Source organism: Saccopteryx leptura, chromosome 1 (genome assembly GCF_036850995.1).
Source record: "Saccopteryx leptura isolate mSacLep1 chromosome 1, mSacLep1_pri_phased_curated, whole genome shotgun sequence".
Taxonomy (NCBI): domain Eukaryota; kingdom Metazoa; phylum Chordata; class Mammalia; order Chiroptera; family Emballonuridae; genus Saccopteryx; species Saccopteryx leptura.
The window spans coordinates 319,911,294-319,926,628 of NC_089503.1; the positions used below are offsets into that span (position 1 = coordinate 319,911,294).

Below are 15,335 nucleotides of genomic sequence, written 5' to 3' on the forward strand. Positions count from 1 at the left end.
AGCACCTAGCCAGCTGCCAGGTACTGGGTCCCTTTCTTGCTGTGGTCTCCAAAGGCAGCTGGTACAGCACACACACACACACACAGAGCTCCACCACACCCTTTAATGACTCAGTTCAGTGTAGGACACTGCGGAAGGTAGCCATGTGGTGCCGAATGCTGTTGACAATCTGTTCAGCTGACCTAGTCCGGCCATAGTAGTCTGTGAAGAGGCCATCGGGGCTGAGCAGGTAGATGGCAATGGAGTGGTCCACAATGTAATCTTGGTCTTCATCCTTGGGGCCGGCACTGTAGTACACACGGTAGCTACGGCTAACCTGGGCAACCTGCTCAGCAGAGCCAGTTAGGCCCAGCAGCCGTGGGTGGAAGTCCTGCACGTAGCGGGCCATGGCTGTGACATCATCCCGCTCGGGGTCCACAGTGATGAAGATGGGCTGTACCGGGGGCAGGCCTGGCTCAGCCTCTAGCTGCCGCACTACCTGTACCAGTTTTTCCAGCTCATCAGGGCAGATGTCGGGACAGTGAGTGAAGCCAAAGTACATCAGCACCCACTGGCCCTGGAAGTCAGCTTTGCAGCGAGCCTGTCCATGGTGATCCAGCAGGCTGAAGTCACCCTGGCCCACAGAGGCCTGGCGCAGGGCCTCAGTCCGCTGTTGCTGCTGTCGTTGTTCCTTCTCTGCCCTCATGGCCAGCCAGGCCCCACCCAATGCAGCCCCAAACAATGTCGTGACCAGCAGCCTAGTTCGCAGCCCAGGACCCCGGGGCTGGCCCTGCCTGCCTGTCTCTGCAGGGCCCTGCCTTGACAAGAGGCGGCACTTCACGTGGAGGGCCTCACCTCCAGGGGTCCTAAGGAGATCTGGAAGCTTGAGCTGAGAGAACCTGTGCAAAGCCTTGGGCGTCTGAGCCAGCAGCAGCACAGGCCTGATGATCCTGGAAAAGAGCAAGAGCCAGGAGTCAGAAGGTGCCTTGGCCTCCTAGGGCATCTCCCTTCACTCTGGAGAGACTGCCTGCCATCTGAAGGACCAATCCCACACTTAGGCTCACAGCTGTCCCTAACTGGTTACCCAGTGCTCAGCTGAGCTCTGAATGGGTTCACCTCTGAAGCCTTAACCTTCAGCTTAGGTGTCAAGTGTCGAAGCTTTTTGCTCCTGTCCTTTAGCCAAGAACTTCATTCTATCTCATCCCATCCTAGCCTTACAGCTCCAGATAGCCCAGCACTCACCTGTGTTTCAGCATCTGAGCTGACAATTTCAAGTGCACGGCTTGCCTGGATTCCTGAGCACGCGTATCTGTTTGCAATAAATCCCCATTCAGTAAGGAGGCTGGTGAGTCTGGCGTCAACCTTAAAGACTGACTCCTTTGCCCTTTTTCAGTCCACCAGCCTTGCATTTCAGGGATGACTTCAATCGTGGTCTTGCCCCATTTTCCACCTTCGGCAGAAACTGGGTCACTCGTACCAGTCTGCCCACAGTGCAATTAATTGCCCACCCGTGTCGCACCATCCCTCAGCCCTCCCTCGTGGAACCTTCTTTCCCGTACTCACCCGAGGGGAGATGTAAGGTTTCCACTTGCCACAAACCACACCCTCTTCACATCCCAAGTTTCCTACAGCAGCTCTAGTGGCTCACAATCCACGCCCTGCCGTTGCTTAGTGACTTCCGTGCCGTTCGTTCTACAGGGATTTTTGGAGGTTTGTTAGCAGGATATCCGAGAACCCCCAGTGAAGCGGCTGCCGTCCACCCCTTGTCCCCAGGTTCCTGGGCTTGGGCTCTGGCTGGGTGACCTTGGGCACGTCTCGTAGCCTCTTTGTACCTGCTTTTTATAAGATAAGGTCTAAGCGGCACACGAGATGCGTCTGGCAAGCTAAGGCACGTGTAGATAGATGCCTCTCGGCCCCTCTGGGAGCCCTCCAGGGCAGCCTCTGGAAACGTCGCTGGACACCGCCGCAGACTACGCACCGAACACGACCCAGGAGCCCGGCCGCCCCTCCGTCCCCTGAACCCGGTACCTTACCAGGCTCCCTAGGCCCGTCCTGCACCTGGGGCAGTCCGGTGTTAGGGCCTCGCGTCAGGGAACCCGGACCTCAGGCTCCCAACCCCGCAGCCCGCCAGGACCCCGCTGTAGCGCCGTGCTCGGTGCCAGCGCGCATGCGTCAATGGTGCCGCGCACGCGCGGTGACTACTGGCAGTATGCGCGGAAGGCGATACGGACCCGCCAGAAGTCACGTGCTGGGCGGCGGGGCTTCTCTAACCCCACCCATTCCGTGGGGTGGCGGGGTTATTCCTCACTCCGGGTGGTCCTCTCGCCCACCCTGCCGCCCTTTCGCTCCTTGCCGGTGACGCGCTAGACATGGACACTGCTTTGTGGCCCCTGGGCTTTATTACTGCGTGCCGATCTGCGGCAAGATGAGCTCAGCGAAGGGCGAGGGGGAGATGAAGGGTGCGCGGTCCGAGAGCACAAGCGCCCCCTGCAGGGCGCAGAGCTGTGGGCCGCTGAGCGCGGGCGTGTCCAGATGCACTCGGAGCCAAGGCGTCCCTGTGGGTGACGGAATCCGCGGTTAGCAGGCGGGGCGGCCCCCAAGCGGGGCAATCAGCGGGAGGGAGGGTGAGGGCCGGAATCCACGCTCACCGCGGCTCAGCCTCTGGCCCACGCCGACCAGCAGCTCGGCACCCACCCCCAGGCGAAGCGGCTCCCCGGCGCGATTGCGCCCGGCCCCGAGCTCGTGTAGTACGCGCGCCAGCGGCAATGCCTGGATTTGCTCCACAGTGCCTGCGGAGACAGCGCTGGGTGGGGTGGCAGCGGGCGAGGACGGGGCCCGGGGCTTAGAAAGGGGAGGGACCTGGACGAGGGGCAGGACGCAGGTCTGCGGAAGCTCACCGTCGGCGGGCGCGAGCAATTCCTCTTGCTCTCGTGCGCGGGGCAGCAGCTGCCGACGCTGCGCTGGGGTTCCGGAGCATAGGGCTCGGGCCAAGCCCGGGTCAACACCCTGCATCGCGAGCATTCGCTCGAAGCGGTCCCGAGCCGAGCTGTTGTCCAGGGCCGCGGCTACTCGGGCGATGCCTTCGGCCTGGGCCTCAGCCTGTCCGTTGAGCCAGAGCAGGGTGCCCCCTGCCAGCGGGAGTCCAGGGCTTAGATGCAGCGGGTATGGTTCTGTAGCTCCGGCCCCCAAACCTGTTACTTGTCCACTCACCAAGTCTAGTGACCAGATCCCGCAGGTCCGGTGGCCCTGCGCCGTCCATGCAAAGCAGCGCCTCCTCCACCTCCAGGGTGTGGCCCACGCTGCGGCCCAAGGGGTTGTCCATAGCGGTCAGAGCCGCTGCAACTCGAAGACCCAGGCCTGCGCCTACATCAACCTGCGACGACACGGTTCAGTGTGGTCCCCTCCCTGCGTCCTGTGGGGCCTCTTGTAGCTCGTGTGTTATCAAACTCCAGCTGGAGCTGCACCCTTGGTTGCCAGTTCCCCAGGAGTGAGGGGGTCACAGGCTTTGGGTGATGGTGGTGGTGGGGAGACCTGAAGCAAGCAATATGTCAGACTTAAGAGGTGGGGGTCAGACCTTGTACCTGGCCGGGGGCAGAGAGCCACGGAGGGTTCCCCAGATCTGAGACCAGGTCAGCCTTGTTGTTGGGTAAGGTTACTGAGTAGGGGGGTGAAGGAGGGACTGGAAGCTGGGAAGCCAGATCTTGGCAGAGACCATGGTGAGACAGGGCTGCTGAGTGGATGTGGACTGAGGCAAATGGGGAGCAGATGGCTCAGTTATGAAGGGGTGGTTGTGTCCATCTGTGGAGACCCTCCCCAACAGAGAGGCCAGGACCACAAGGACACCCATTGGGGAGGCCACACAGGCTCCATGGGCACAACTGCTCACCAGTGCTCTTGCCAACTTCTGGGCCTCTGCCTGGCTAGAGAAGACTGCAGCCCCTCCAAACTTCACGTCCACCACCAAAGCAGACAGGCTCTCCACCACCTTCTTACTGAGAATGGAGGCTGTTGGGGGGGGGGGGGTAGTGGAGCGGGCTGGAGGTAAAGGAGAGTCTGGAGCTACCTGGGAGATGCAGGGCATTCTGACAGGTCAGTCATGAGAAGTCAGGGACTCTGAACATTGAGGATGAGGTCCCTTATGATGGGGGTCGAAGGACCTGGACTGTTGTGCATCAACCAGGTCTCCCTCTTGAGTTGGTGGTCAGGCATTCTGTGATGAAGGAACACTAACCCTGGGGTTGGGGAAGTCTCACAGACCCCTTATGCAAGGATCCCTTACTATTCCATTGGAGGTCAGTCATTTTTTTAACATGCAGAAGGTGGACTATGGAATGTTGGGTCAGGTCACCTGTGATAAGTGGCAAGCTGTCAACAGTTGCTGTCACATCTCTGGCTTCATACAGTATTCCATCTGCAGGAACTAGTTTCTTGCTCTGACCCACAATACAGCAGCCCACTCTCTCCAGCAGAACTTGCATCTGGCCAAATCCACAGGACTCCCAGTAAATGTCAGTGACCTCTAATCAATTATCCCATCACTAATTCTGATCGGGACTCACTAGCAACCTTGACAAATGTCTGAAACCATTACCAGAGACTTATGAAACATTCTGATAAGTTCTCATTAATGACTGGGTCAACCCAGGTATTAATCAGAGGTGCTGTTCAATGTCCTAGGGCCTGTTAATCCATCAGAGGCCCATTAGTGATTTTGATCAAGTCCCTATTATTGACTGCAATCAAAGTTCCATTTAACCTGGCCTGTGGTGGCGCAATGGGAATATGCTGAGGTTGCTAGTTCAAAACCCTGGGCTTGCCCAATCAAGGCACATATAACAAGCAAGCAATGAACAAAGTTCCACTGGTAACCTTGATCAAAGTCCAATGATCAATGATCCATGAATAACTGATTAATATCCTAATTAGTAACCCTCATTAATAACCCATCAGTGATCCTTCAGCGATTTTGGTTAATGTTTCCATCAATAACCTAGATCAATGACTACATGTACCTGTTCTGGGCTCTGGATGACAGTGAATCCAGGAATAGACTCGAGTTTATCCAAGGTGCCCCCCGTGTGTCCTAAACCACGTCCACTGATCATGGGTACCTGCTGGACATGGATACTAAGTACACCTGCACAGTCACTCCCTCCACCTCTTCCCTCACCTTCCTTGGTTAGGATTTCAGCTGGAGTTAATTATTAACTAAAGAATTGTAGTGAGTGTCCAGCTGGTGGCAAGGGAAGGGAAAAGAAATTGTCCTGGTCTATCTTTGGGGGCACAAATTTGGGGGACTAAGGGAGGAGTACCCAGCTTCTCCCTTGGGACACCCTTCTCAGGTACTGAAGGGAAAGGGGGTGCTAGATAACTTGGTCCTGTTATAGGGGCTGATGAGAAGGGGGCCCAAGTTCTGTCCTGGGGGGCAAGAAGGCTGTGTCCTGGCTTGGGTGCTGTGGACCAAATTAGAGGTTGGGAGCTGCTGACCTCTTTGAGGTCAGTTTCTGGTCTGGAGAGGAGGGATCTCACCTTGCAGCCACAGGCAGCCAGGGCAGGGGCCAAGACCAGGCTGACCTTGTCACCCACTCCCCCTGTGGAATGCTTGTCCACGAGCTGCCGGTGCCAGGCCTCTGGCCACTCCAGCTGCTGCCCAGAGTTGGCTAAGGCCTGGGTCAGTGCCATAGTCTCCTCCAGATCCATGCCTTGTAGTCGGATGGCCATGAGCATGGCCCCTAAACATAAGGTGCAGTGGTGAAGGCAGCATGAGGGGGCGTTCCCACAGTGATGGGTTATCTTGGGGTCAGTGACAGTGGTAGGGTGCTATGGTGTGTTCAGGGAAGGAAGTCTCTGGGTCGGAGTCAGGAGTGCCCAATCATCCACACACACCTATTTGTGCACCCTGCGCGCTCCCGTCCACCACAGCACGCACGAAGCCCCGAATGTCCCCCTTGCTCAGGCGGCCTCCGTCTCGCTTCAGGCGGATCAGCTCTGGGAGCTGCTTGGGTTCTGGGGGTGAGTCAGTAGAACCCCGGGGCTCTCCCAACGAGAGGTCACACACTGAGGTTGGTGCCTGGAGTCCTGCGGCCGCCATTGCTCCGGGCCTACAAGGTGCGAGGCACACCTGGAACCTGCCGCCGCCCTGCTTCCGTCTGTGCTGCCAGGTGCACTAGTCACCACCCTGTTCCCGTTTCTCGTGTCCCCCCCCCCCCCCTCCGTCCCGTGTCTGTGCTGCACGTGTGCCTGTCTCCGTGTCTGGTCTCATAACTGGACCCCCGTCCATACCTGTCCCAAATCTCGGCCTTCCTACTTCGGGCTCCAGCCCGCTTCCGTCCTACTGCGCCCGTGGCCACAAGCTCAGAACTACATGGACAGGGCGGGCAGATTCGCGATAGTCACAGGAGGGCCAAGGATGGCGGGTAGGCGGGGCCCTCAGACCGGCGGACTCTGGACTAGTCACCGCCTCTAGGAGGCGGGACAACATACTGTGTTGTGGCTTTTTTGTTTTTTGGTTGCTGTTCCGGCAAACTATGAGTGCCTAAGGGGACGTGAGACTTCCAGGACTTGAGGGGCACTCCCTGCTAAGCTCCATCCCCTTTTGGCGCGCCCCTTACTGCCGAGTCCCCGTCGCGCGCACAGAAAAGCGGACGAGAAGCTGGCTCCGGAAGCTTTAAGCAAATGTTTGTGGGACCGCGCCCGCGGCCCATCAGTCATCCACGTCCGTCACAGGCCAGGCCAGATAGTCAGAGTGCCGGATTCCAAAGGTCCAGCCACGAGGCTTCCGGTGCTGTGGACCCAGGAGATGTTTCCGACCTTGCGGAGCTGGTCGGGTGACTCCGCGCCGGGTTCCCATTCCCCAGGGACCCTGATCCCAAACCTTAGACCCTCAGACCCTCGGTCCTGGACCAGGACCCTCATTCCACTGCATCTGAACTTTGTCCCTGGACCCCACCTGGTTCACGTTGTAGGCTGCCGGCCCGGGATTTAGACTGTTGTCCTGGGGGAGCGCATTCCGTGCTAGCATCGAGAACTGGGGGGCCCGAGACTTGTAGATGCCAGGGTTCACCACGTGGTAGGCACAGGGACCCGGGGTCTGCGGGAGGACAGAAAGGGCTCTGGGTTCAGCCTTCAATTCCCGCTGTCCACCGACCCTTCCCCTTGCTCCCTGACCCTCGGCAGTCCGCCCTGTTGACCTCTCACAACGCTGTGGCCGCAGCCTCTCCCCACCTTGCTGAGATCCTCGAAGACGCTGCCCACTTCGCTGCGGCCATAGATGGAGTAAGTTGGGGCCGAGACTTTACCAATGACGCGCGGGCCCAGGAGCGAAGGCACTGTGTAGGTCCCGGGGCCTGGGAAGCAGCCAGCGAGGGGTGGAGTCTGAGGGTGGGTCTTTGCGGATGGCCCGGGTCTCCCCGCCTCTGCGAATGCTGGGTGGTCCCGGCATCTAGTTCGGTGGGAAGAGCCTCAGGGTTGGATCGGAACTTCGTGGTCTCACCTGGGGTTTGCTGCTTTGTGTGGATGCCCCAGTTTCGGGAGGCGATGGTGTGCCGAGGCGCGCTAGGGTACGTGGCGTTACCGGCTCTCTCTGGGAAGTATCTGCCTGTGGGGCGAACCGTGGTTGTGGGTGGAACTGGGCTGAGGTTCTGGGATTAGGGGGACACCGAGCCACGATTTGTTAAAGCCAGTGGGGCTTGCAGTTCTTTGGAGATAAGATATGAAGGCGCCGAATTTGAAGTATTAGGGTATCCATGGATGGGCTCGGGGCTCAGATAGAGGGTTTCCAGGTGGGCTTCCCTGGAGGCGGCTCAGCACTGGGGAGGCCCGGGTCCCAGGGGTTCTGACCAGGTCCAGGAGTGAGGCTGGGCGCTGCTTGGCGCGGACGGCCGTAGATGGAGTAGGCGGGGGTGCAGTCGCGGCCGCGCATGGTCATGTGAGCAGGCACCACCACGTAGCCCGGTCCGGGGCCGCACGAAGTCTGCTGCGTGGGGAGGCGCAGGCCAAAGGTGAAAGCGGGGGCACGGGGCCGAGACGGGTCGTGCAAGTTGTAGCCTGCAGGGCGGCCCAGCATTATCCCGGGCCCAACTGCTCTCGCCCAGGGCACAGCCCCCGTTTCCCCGTAACAGACCTCCCGCTCTCCAGTCCGGGGTATAGCACTACACTCCCGGCATGGACCTCGCTAGCCCCTTTCTCCCCAACCCCATCTCGCGCGTCCCGCGCGCCGCAGGTACCCGTGTTGGGGGGCAGCTTGTATTTGGGCCCCGGACCACTGTAGAGCGCCGCGATGGGGCCGCGGGGCCGGTGCGGCCTCCAAGGACCGACCCAGACGTCCGAGCCCATGGCACGGTGGATGCGCTTACGGCCTGCAGCACCTGTGGACAGAAGTTGGAGGCCCCGACCCCTCCTCCCCAAACGGGCAGGGATGCACTTCCCGGCTCTCCAGTTCGGCCCGACTTCACGGGTGGAGCCCCACCCGTTTCCCAGGTGGCAGGAAAACAAACGGTAGCTTTCCCGTCTCTGTACGGGGCAGGGAGCGAGCTTTGAGCCCAGCTCCCATACCCTACCCCCAAATCTAAGTTCGGTAAAGGGGTGTGTGCTCACCCCAAGTTTGGATTCAACACCCTGAAGAGGGAATTCCCTGGATTCCCGGGTGCCTGGGACATTTTGAGGGCATCGATCGGGTGAAGATTCCACATCCAGGGAGCGGCATTGGAGATCCCCAATGCCCGGAGGGGGACTCGAAGTTTATACACTAACCTGCTCCTGTGGCTCTGGGCTGGGAAGGCAAGTGAGGTGCCTGGATTCCCGCCTCCGCCCAGCCCAGCTCCTAGACCCCATTGTGTCCCCGTCTGCCTCCTGGCAACCGGACTGGCAGCCCCCTGGCTCCGCCCTCTCCCCCCCTCCCCCACCTGTCCGGCCTCTCCTCTATGGAGCTTGGCATTGGCAGGCCTGCTGCAAACTGGGCCACGAATCAGAACGCTGGCCTCATGCTCCCCCAGGCTTCAATATGCCCATTCCAGAAACAGAAAGATCTATAGACAAAAAATAGGTATGAGAATAAAGAACTTGAATAATACAAGCAGCAGTTTCAGTTTATTGTTATGTGCAGAGAGAAGTTTACATTTATTTAAACCCATGGAATATTTGCAAGAAACAATTATGTACAGGGCCACACATATATACATACATACATACAAAAACCATACAAATTGAATAAAGAGACAGACTAGGACACATGATTTGATTGTAATCCAAAACAATTCTTTTTTCCTGTTTTATTTATTTTATTTTTTTGTATTTTTCTGAAGTTGGAAACGGGAAGGCAGTCAGACAGACTCCCGCATGAGCCCAACCGGGATCCACCTGGCACACCCACCAGAGGGCGATGCTCTGCCCATCTGGGGCATTTCTTTGTTGCGACCAGAGCCATTCTAGCGCCTGAGGCAGAGGCCATGGAGCCATCCTCAGCGCCCGGGCCAACTTTTGCTCCAATGGAGCCTCAGCTGCGGGAGGGGAAGAGAGAGACAGAGAGGAAGGAGAGGGGGAAGGGTGGAGAAGCAGATGGGCACTTCTCCTGTGTGCCCTGGCCGGGAATCGAACCCGGGACTCCTGCACACTAGGCCGACGCTCTACCACTGAGCCAACTGGCCAGGGCCCCCCAAAACAATTCTAAGCAAACAAACAAACAGAAGTTAACCAAATGAACTTAAATAGTTTGAAATTAGCAAATTGTCTTTTAAAAACTCCTGGTTCAAAGAGAAACTCAAATATAAAGTTTCAAATTATATATAAGACTCCAAAGGTAGATGCCTTCATACTCAGTTCTATAGGACATAGCCAAAGCTGTGTTTAGTGGAAACAAAGTCTTAAATGATTTATTAATGAAAAAAATTTTAAATAAACTTTAATATTTATTTTACAAATATTAGAAATAAGAACTGTCAAATAAACTGAAAGAATGGGGCTGTTCTGCCTAGCCCAGCACTCACTTTCCTGCTCTTAGAAGACAAAGGGGCAAGAAGGAATGTCCAGTGGTCTGGTGGGAATTCCTGGCCTTTGCCTACTGAGCACTTAGCTCAGTGCACCAGCCAAGGAGTGAGAACCAAGATAGATTGGTGAGGGCCACTCTTCTGAGGCCTCCACGTGGCCTCTGAGGGCTGAAACGGGGAGGTGCATAGGGGTGCATCGTCTGCAGAGAATTTTATAACAGTACTTGGAGTGCTGAATTAATCTACTTCTCATTATCTTTATGAGCTCAGCAATTCTAAAGAAGGTCAGAGGTAGCCTGACCAGGTGGTGGCACAGTGGATAGAGTGTTGGACTGGGACACGGAGGACCCAAGTTCGAAATCTCGAGGTCGCTGGACTGAGTGCCAGCTCACCAGCTTGAGCAAGGGGTCTCTGGCTTGAAAGTAGGATCATACACATGACCCCATCCATGGTCGCTGGCTTGAACCCAAGATTGCTGGTTTGAACAAGGGGTCATTCGCTCTGCTGTAGCCCCCCCATCAAGGCACATATGAGAAAGCAATCAATGAACAACCTAGGAGACTAAGAAGCCCAATGAAGAACTGATACTTCTCATCTATCTCCTTTCCTGCCTGACATTCCCTATCTGTCCCTCTCACTGTCTCTGTCACACACACACATACACACACACACACACACACACACACACACACACAAAAGGTCAGATGTAAGATTCTCCCCCAAATCTTTTGTTGGTCAAGTTTTAAATAATACTGCGGTGACTGTTGAGTTTTAGAATCATATGTAAGTTTTAAATTAGCAATTTTTATTACTTATTCTTTAGTAAACATTGTATTCTGCATGGACTTCCCTTTTATGGTTGACAGGCTTTTCTTAGGTTAAGAACCTCGTGCTTGGGCATCATGAGATTCTGCAGAGCTCAGGGCTGGGCAGTTAGTGTCCTCTTCCTGTGATAACAGATACTTCTCCCTTCAAGCAGTGCATTTGAAATGAGTGATGATACCAGAGTGTTGTAACAAGAAACAGTGAGTTCTCTGAACTCTGTAACGACCATCTAGAGTTTTTATTTGGGTTTAAAATTTAAAATAGTGAAATAGGGCAAGGCGTAGTATTTTTGTTTGGATGGTACAAACTTTATTTCATGTGTGAAATATTTTACTGAATTTGAATATTTAAAATCATTTGTTCAGTCACGGTGGGCTTCAGCTGTCTGAGTAAGAGTCGTGTTGGGGCCCTGGCCGGTTGGCTCAGTGGTAGAGCGTCGGCCTGGAGTGAGGAAGTCCCGGGTTCGATTCCCGGCCAGGGCACACAGGAGAGGCGCCCATCTGCTTCTCCGCCCCTCCCCCTCTCCTTCCTCTCTGTCTCTCTCTTCCCCTCCCGCAGCGGAGGCTCCATTGGAGCAAAAGATGGCCCAGGCGCTGGGGATGGCTCCTTGGCCTCTGCCCCAGGCGCTAGAGTGGCTCTGGTCGTGACAGAGCAACGCCCTGGAGGGGCAGAGCATTGCCCCCTGGTGGGCAGAGCATCGCCCCCTGGTGGGCGTGCCGGGTGGATCCCGGTCGGGCGCATGCGGGAGTCTGTCTGACTACCTCCCTGTTTCCAGCTTCAGAAAAAAAAAAAAAAAAAAGAGTCGTGTTGGGATGTGCAAGAATTCAGAGTAGAGCATGCAGGTGACCAATGTGAGGAAAATACTACAAAAAGATGAGAAACAAATAGCAGACACACCAAAGCCAGAATCCAAGATGGACAGAAACAGGAAACATTTTGAGCAATGACTCTCTTACACACACACACACACACACACACACACACACACACACACACACACACACACACACCAGTTAAGATTAAATTGCTTCAGCAACACCCAGGAGGGAGTGAAGTATTTCAGAGGCTTTATCTTGTTGAGAGGCCTTGACCATCTTGTTTATGACCAATGGTAGAGGCATAAGTGTCTAAAAAGAGCCAGGAAAGGAAAATAAGCAACAGAATAGATGAGCTTAGGAGAGTTTCCAAATTAAAAATCGAGGAAATGAAGAATAGCAAAAATAAAACCTCCAAATCCATCCCCCAAGTGGAGGTGGGAGGAAAAAAAATGTTATAAAATTAGTAATAAAGGACAACAATATAATCAATGAACCCGTACATGAGATGTGAGTGGGCTGCAGGTGCTGCTATGGGACAAAGCGCCCATGAGAAACCGTAAAAAGGAAAGAAAAGAGATTACTTTCCAGTCACATACAAATCACATTTGTGTAATGTGTCTGTGGAAATATATATTTTTCAAGTTATTTGAAATATATGTAAGTAGATTTTGTTTGTCCCTGTGTGCTATGCTTTTCAACTGATATATTTGAAAGATCACGTTAATCATATGAATGCAGACAAAGCAGTGATTGCCCTAATTTCTTTGCTTAAAGATTTTCATGTAAATTTGGTTTCTATTAATCCTTCCTTTCTTTTAGATACTTATAAAAGTTATTTGTTAGTGTGTCAGGCACTCCTATGCCCATTTAGAATTCCTTGGCCTGATATACTCTGGGTCACTTGTCAGCCACCTCCTGTGGTAACTGACCAGCTGCACCTTGCTCCTCCCTTCAGGGCAGTCTGGAAATGCAGGAAATTCATGCTCCATGAAGAATTATTTTGATTGAATTATTCTTCCCTCTTTGTCCGCTGGATGACAATATTGGGGAATGATGAGTTTATTTGACCTCTTGGAGCCTGATCCCATGAGAAGGAGCAGTCAGCATGCTCAGTACCAGCAGTGGCTTGCTCACTACCCCTGCTCCCTGGGTTGCACCCTAATAAAAACAGTGCACACGGGTTTTCACCTCAACTTTGCTGTTCTAGAAATCCAGGCTTAGTCAACTTATTATCTAGTCTTCTTTATTTAATTATAAGGGCATTTAAAAGGTATGGTCGTGGGTTTTCCCCCTAAACACAGTATTACTTATATCTCTAGTTTTTGATACACAGCATTTTTATAGTTATTAATTTTAAAATACTTTGGCTATTAAAAGTGAAACTACTGGCCCTGGCCGGTTGGCTCAGTGGTAGAGCGTCGGCCTGGTGTGCGGGAGTCCCGGGTTCGATTCCCGGCCAGGGCACACAAGAGAAGCGCCCATCTGCTTCTCCACCCCTCCCCCTCTCCTTCCTCTCTGTCTCTCTCTTTTCCTCCCGCAGCCAAGGCTCCATTGGAGCAAAGTTGGCCCGGATGCTGAGAATGGCTCCATGGCCTCTGCCTCAGGCGCTAGAATGGTTCTGGTTGCAACAGAGCAACGCCCCAGATGGGCAGAGCATCGCCCCCTGGTGGGCATGCCGGGTGGATCCTGGTCGGGCTCATGTGGGAGTCTGTCTGACTGCCTTCCCATTTCCAACTTCAGAAAATACCAAAAAAAAAAAAAGTGAAACTACTCTGATCATCTGTGTGCAAGTGTTTTACGTAGACGTTTCATTTCTCTGGGATAAGTGCCCAGGAGCACTATTGCTGGGTGGATGGTAAGTGTATGTTTGTTTGTTTTTTAAGGAGCTGCCAAAGTTTTCAGAATGGCTGAACCATTTTACATTCCCATCATGTGACTTACTTTTTAAAATCGACATTATACTGCCGAGAGTCATCTACATTGTTAATGTAGCTTTAATTAATTCACATTCACTGTTTATAGCAGAAAAGACCAGCCAGTGTGATGAGGCACAGTGGGGTGTCACAAATGAATTACAGATGTGCATTATAATATTAATGCATGTTTTTCACAGATATAAATTATAATCCAGTTTTAAAATAGCTAGTTAAAATTTTATATTGGTTCAGATTACATACATTTGGATACTACTTCTGGAGCCCCCCCTGTAGTCAAGTTGAGGCATTATTTGTATTTTGGAGGGTGGTGTGCATAGCATCGACCACCAGAGGGCGCTCTGTATATGCTGCACCACCTGGCCCCTCCTCCCCTTCCCACTGATAGCACATTTTGTCTAATTGTTAGTTAAGATTTGTTTATTATCGAAGAAATGTTTTGTAATATTTGGCAAGGAAGAGATATAGTTTTTCTTCCGATTACTTTGTTCTTATTTTTCACAAAGTTTAAAATAAATACATATGGTGTGTATGACTTCTGCCTTCAACATTATCAGTATCAGCATCCTCTTCCTCCTCTCTGGTACAAAATACTTCAAAATAAAACACTTGATTTTGTTTTATCAACTGTTACTCTTGATTTGCTTATATATTAAATATTGGTTGTTGATGCTAATGATTAGCCTAGTGATTCTTAATTTCTAGATTGTTGAGACATGACTACCTTCCCTCCTTCCATGGCTCAGCTGAGAACTGACCCATCTGGAGGGAGCCAGTCTGTGGAGAGACAGCGAGGTCTTGACTGAGGTCGCTGTCCTGCTTCAGGACCCTCATATGCGCACCTTACCTCTTGGTGTACACACTCCTGAGGGCTGTTTCTAGGCCTGGAAATAATTTGATGTATTTCTTGTTACTTGGAGGGACTACATATGCCCAGTCCCTTTTGGGGGGAACCTAAAATGTGTGTAATGTGATGAGAACTCCTGATCACCCTCAATGCTGGGAGCTTACATGGTTTATTTACAATGTCTACAACTTGCCTATGATGCAGAATAATGACAGTTTGGGGACTGTGTGATAATATTTATCATTTTAACCACTTGTAAGGTACAATTCGGTGACACTAAATATATTCACAGAGCTGTGTGCCCATCACCCCTGTCTATACCCAAAACTTTTCATCATCACCAAAATATACTCAGTACTCATTAAACAATAACTCCTCTTTCTCTCTTCCCAGCCCCTGGTACCCTCTAATCTACTTCCTGTCTCTATGAAGTTGACTGCTCTAGGTGGCTCATTTAAGTGAAATCATACAATATTGGTTCTTTTGTGTCTGGCTTATGGCACTTAGTATAATGTGTTCAAGGTGAACAGGTGTTGTAACACGTGTCAGGATTTCCTTCCTTTTTATGGCTGATCCAATGTATGCACATACTATAGTTTGTTTATTCATCTGTTGACGGACATTTGGGCTGTTTCTTCCTTTTGGCTATTGTGAATAGAGCTATGGACATGTGTGTACATATACATGTTTAAGTACCTGTTTTTAATTCTTTTAGATATATTTAATTTTTATTAATTCTTTTAGCTTTAAATTGCTGGGTCACATGATAATTCTATGTTTTGTTTTATAAAGACCTGCCAAATTGTTTTACACAGTGGCTGAACCATTTTATATTCCCATGTGCAATATATGAGAATTCAAGTTTCTCCACTGTCTTGTCAACACTTTAAGTTACTCTTTTAAGTTTATAGACATCCTAGTGGATGTGAAATGGTACCTTGTTGTGATT

General features: G+C 52.5%; 3 protein-coding genes across 11 annotated transcripts; all 3 read right to left on the reverse strand.

Annotated features, from left to right (window-relative positions):
• Positions 1–89: 89 nt before the first annotated feature.
• Positions 90–2,220, reverse strand: SCO2 (synthesis of cytochrome C oxidase 2). Of its 5 annotated transcripts, XM_066358787.1 has the most exons (4): positions 2,013–2,220; positions 1,628–1,671; positions 1,222–1,288; positions 90–929 (listed from the first exon to the last, which is right to left on the reverse strand). In XM_066358787.1, the coding sequence occupies exons 3-4, from the start codon at positions 1,233–1,235 to the stop codon at positions 116–118; spliced, it is 828 nt and encodes a 275-aa protein (XP_066214884.1). In that variant the 5' UTR covers positions 1,236–1,288; positions 1,628–1,671; positions 2,013–2,220; the 3' UTR covers positions 90–115. The 5 variants fall into 5 exon arrangements, with proteins under 5 accessions (XP_066214884.1, XP_066214886.1, XP_066214883.1 ...); XM_066358789.1 differs by lacking the exon at positions 1,628–1,671 and having other exon boundaries at positions 2,038–2,220; XM_066358786.1 differs by lacking the exon at positions 1,628–1,671 and having other exon boundaries at positions 2,008–2,220.
• A 139-nt stretch (positions 2,221–2,359) lies between these two features.
• On the reverse strand, positions 2,360–6,602 carry TYMP (thymidine phosphorylase). Of its 4 annotated transcripts, none has more exons than XM_066358781.1 (10): positions 6,262–6,488; positions 5,866–6,080; positions 5,509–5,711; positions 4,992–5,090; positions 4,328–4,457; positions 3,866–3,984; positions 3,190–3,352; positions 2,877–3,107; positions 2,628–2,768; positions 2,360–2,534 (listed from the first exon to the last, which is right to left on the reverse strand). In XM_066358781.1, the coding sequence occupies exons 2-10, from the start codon at positions 6,068–6,070 to the stop codon at positions 2,380–2,382; spliced, it is 1,446 nt and encodes a 481-aa protein (XP_066214878.1). In that variant the 5' UTR covers positions 6,071–6,080; positions 6,262–6,488; the 3' UTR covers positions 2,360–2,379. The 4 variants fall into 4 exon arrangements, with proteins under 4 accessions (XP_066214878.1, XP_066214877.1, XP_066214879.1 ...); XM_066358780.1 differs by having other exon boundaries at positions 4,992–5,093; XM_066358782.1 differs by lacking the exon at positions 2,628–2,768 and having other exon boundaries at positions 4,992–5,093; positions 6,262–6,602.
• Positions 6,603–6,636: 34 nt separating this feature from the next.
• On the reverse strand, positions 6,637–8,860 carry CIMAP1B (ciliary microtubule associated protein 1B). 2 transcript variants are annotated; one of them, XM_066358791.1, is made up of 7 exons: positions 8,575–8,860; positions 8,205–8,345; positions 7,819–8,025; positions 7,472–7,576; positions 7,204–7,325; positions 6,929–7,069; positions 6,637–6,763 (listed from the first exon to the last, which is right to left on the reverse strand). In XM_066358791.1, exons 2-7 carry the CDS (start codon positions 8,311–8,313, stop codon positions 6,683–6,685), a joined length of 765 nt encoding a protein of 254 aa, XP_066214888.1. In that variant the 5' UTR covers positions 8,314–8,345; positions 8,575–8,860; the 3' UTR covers positions 6,637–6,682. The 2 variants fall into 2 exon arrangements, with proteins under 2 accessions (XP_066214888.1, XP_066214887.1); XM_066358790.1 differs by having other exon boundaries at positions 8,731–8,852.
• Between the last annotated feature and the right edge of the window lie 6,475 nt (positions 8,861–15,335).

What these genes read in the sequence shown, in the direction of transcription:
- CIMAP1B (XM_066358791.1), bottom strand. Translation starts at nt 8,313, where the DNA reads ATGGGCTCGGACGTCTGGGTCGGTCCTTGGAGGCCGCACCGGCCCCGC. An exon ending in TCTTCGAGGATCTCAGCAAG is followed by an intron (nt 7,070 to 7,203) that starts GTGGGGAGAGGC and finishes GTCCTCCCGCAG; the next exon opens with ACCCCGGGTCCCTGTGCCTA. An exon ending in CAGCCTACAACGTGAACCAG is followed by an intron (nt 6,764 to 6,928) that starts GTGGGGTCCAGG and finishes CTGGGTCCACAG; the next exon opens with CACCGGAAGCCTCGTGGCTG.
- SCO2 (XM_066358785.1), bottom strand. Translation starts at nt 1,388, where the DNA reads ATGCAAGGCTGGTGGACTGAAAAAGGGCAAAGGAGTCAGTCTTTAAGG. An exon ending in GCTCAGATGCTGAAACACAG is followed by an intron (nt 930 to 1,221) that starts GTGAGTGCTGGG and finishes GCTCTTTTCCAG; the next exon opens with GATCATCAGGCCTGTGCTGC.
- TYMP (XM_066358780.1), bottom strand. Translation starts at nt 6,070, where the DNA reads ATGGCGGCCGCAGGACTCCAGGCACCAACCTCAGTGTGTGACCTCTCG. An exon ending in TGGCTGCCTGTGGCTGCAAG is followed by an intron (nt 5,094 to 5,508) that starts GTGAGATCCCTC and finishes ATCCATGTCCAG; the next exon opens with CAGGTACCCATGATCAGTGG. An exon ending in GGGCCAGAGGCTGAGCCGCG is followed by an intron (nt 2,535 to 2,627) that starts GTGAGCGTGGAT and finishes CGTCACCCACAG; the next exon opens with GGACGCCTTGGCTCCGAGTG.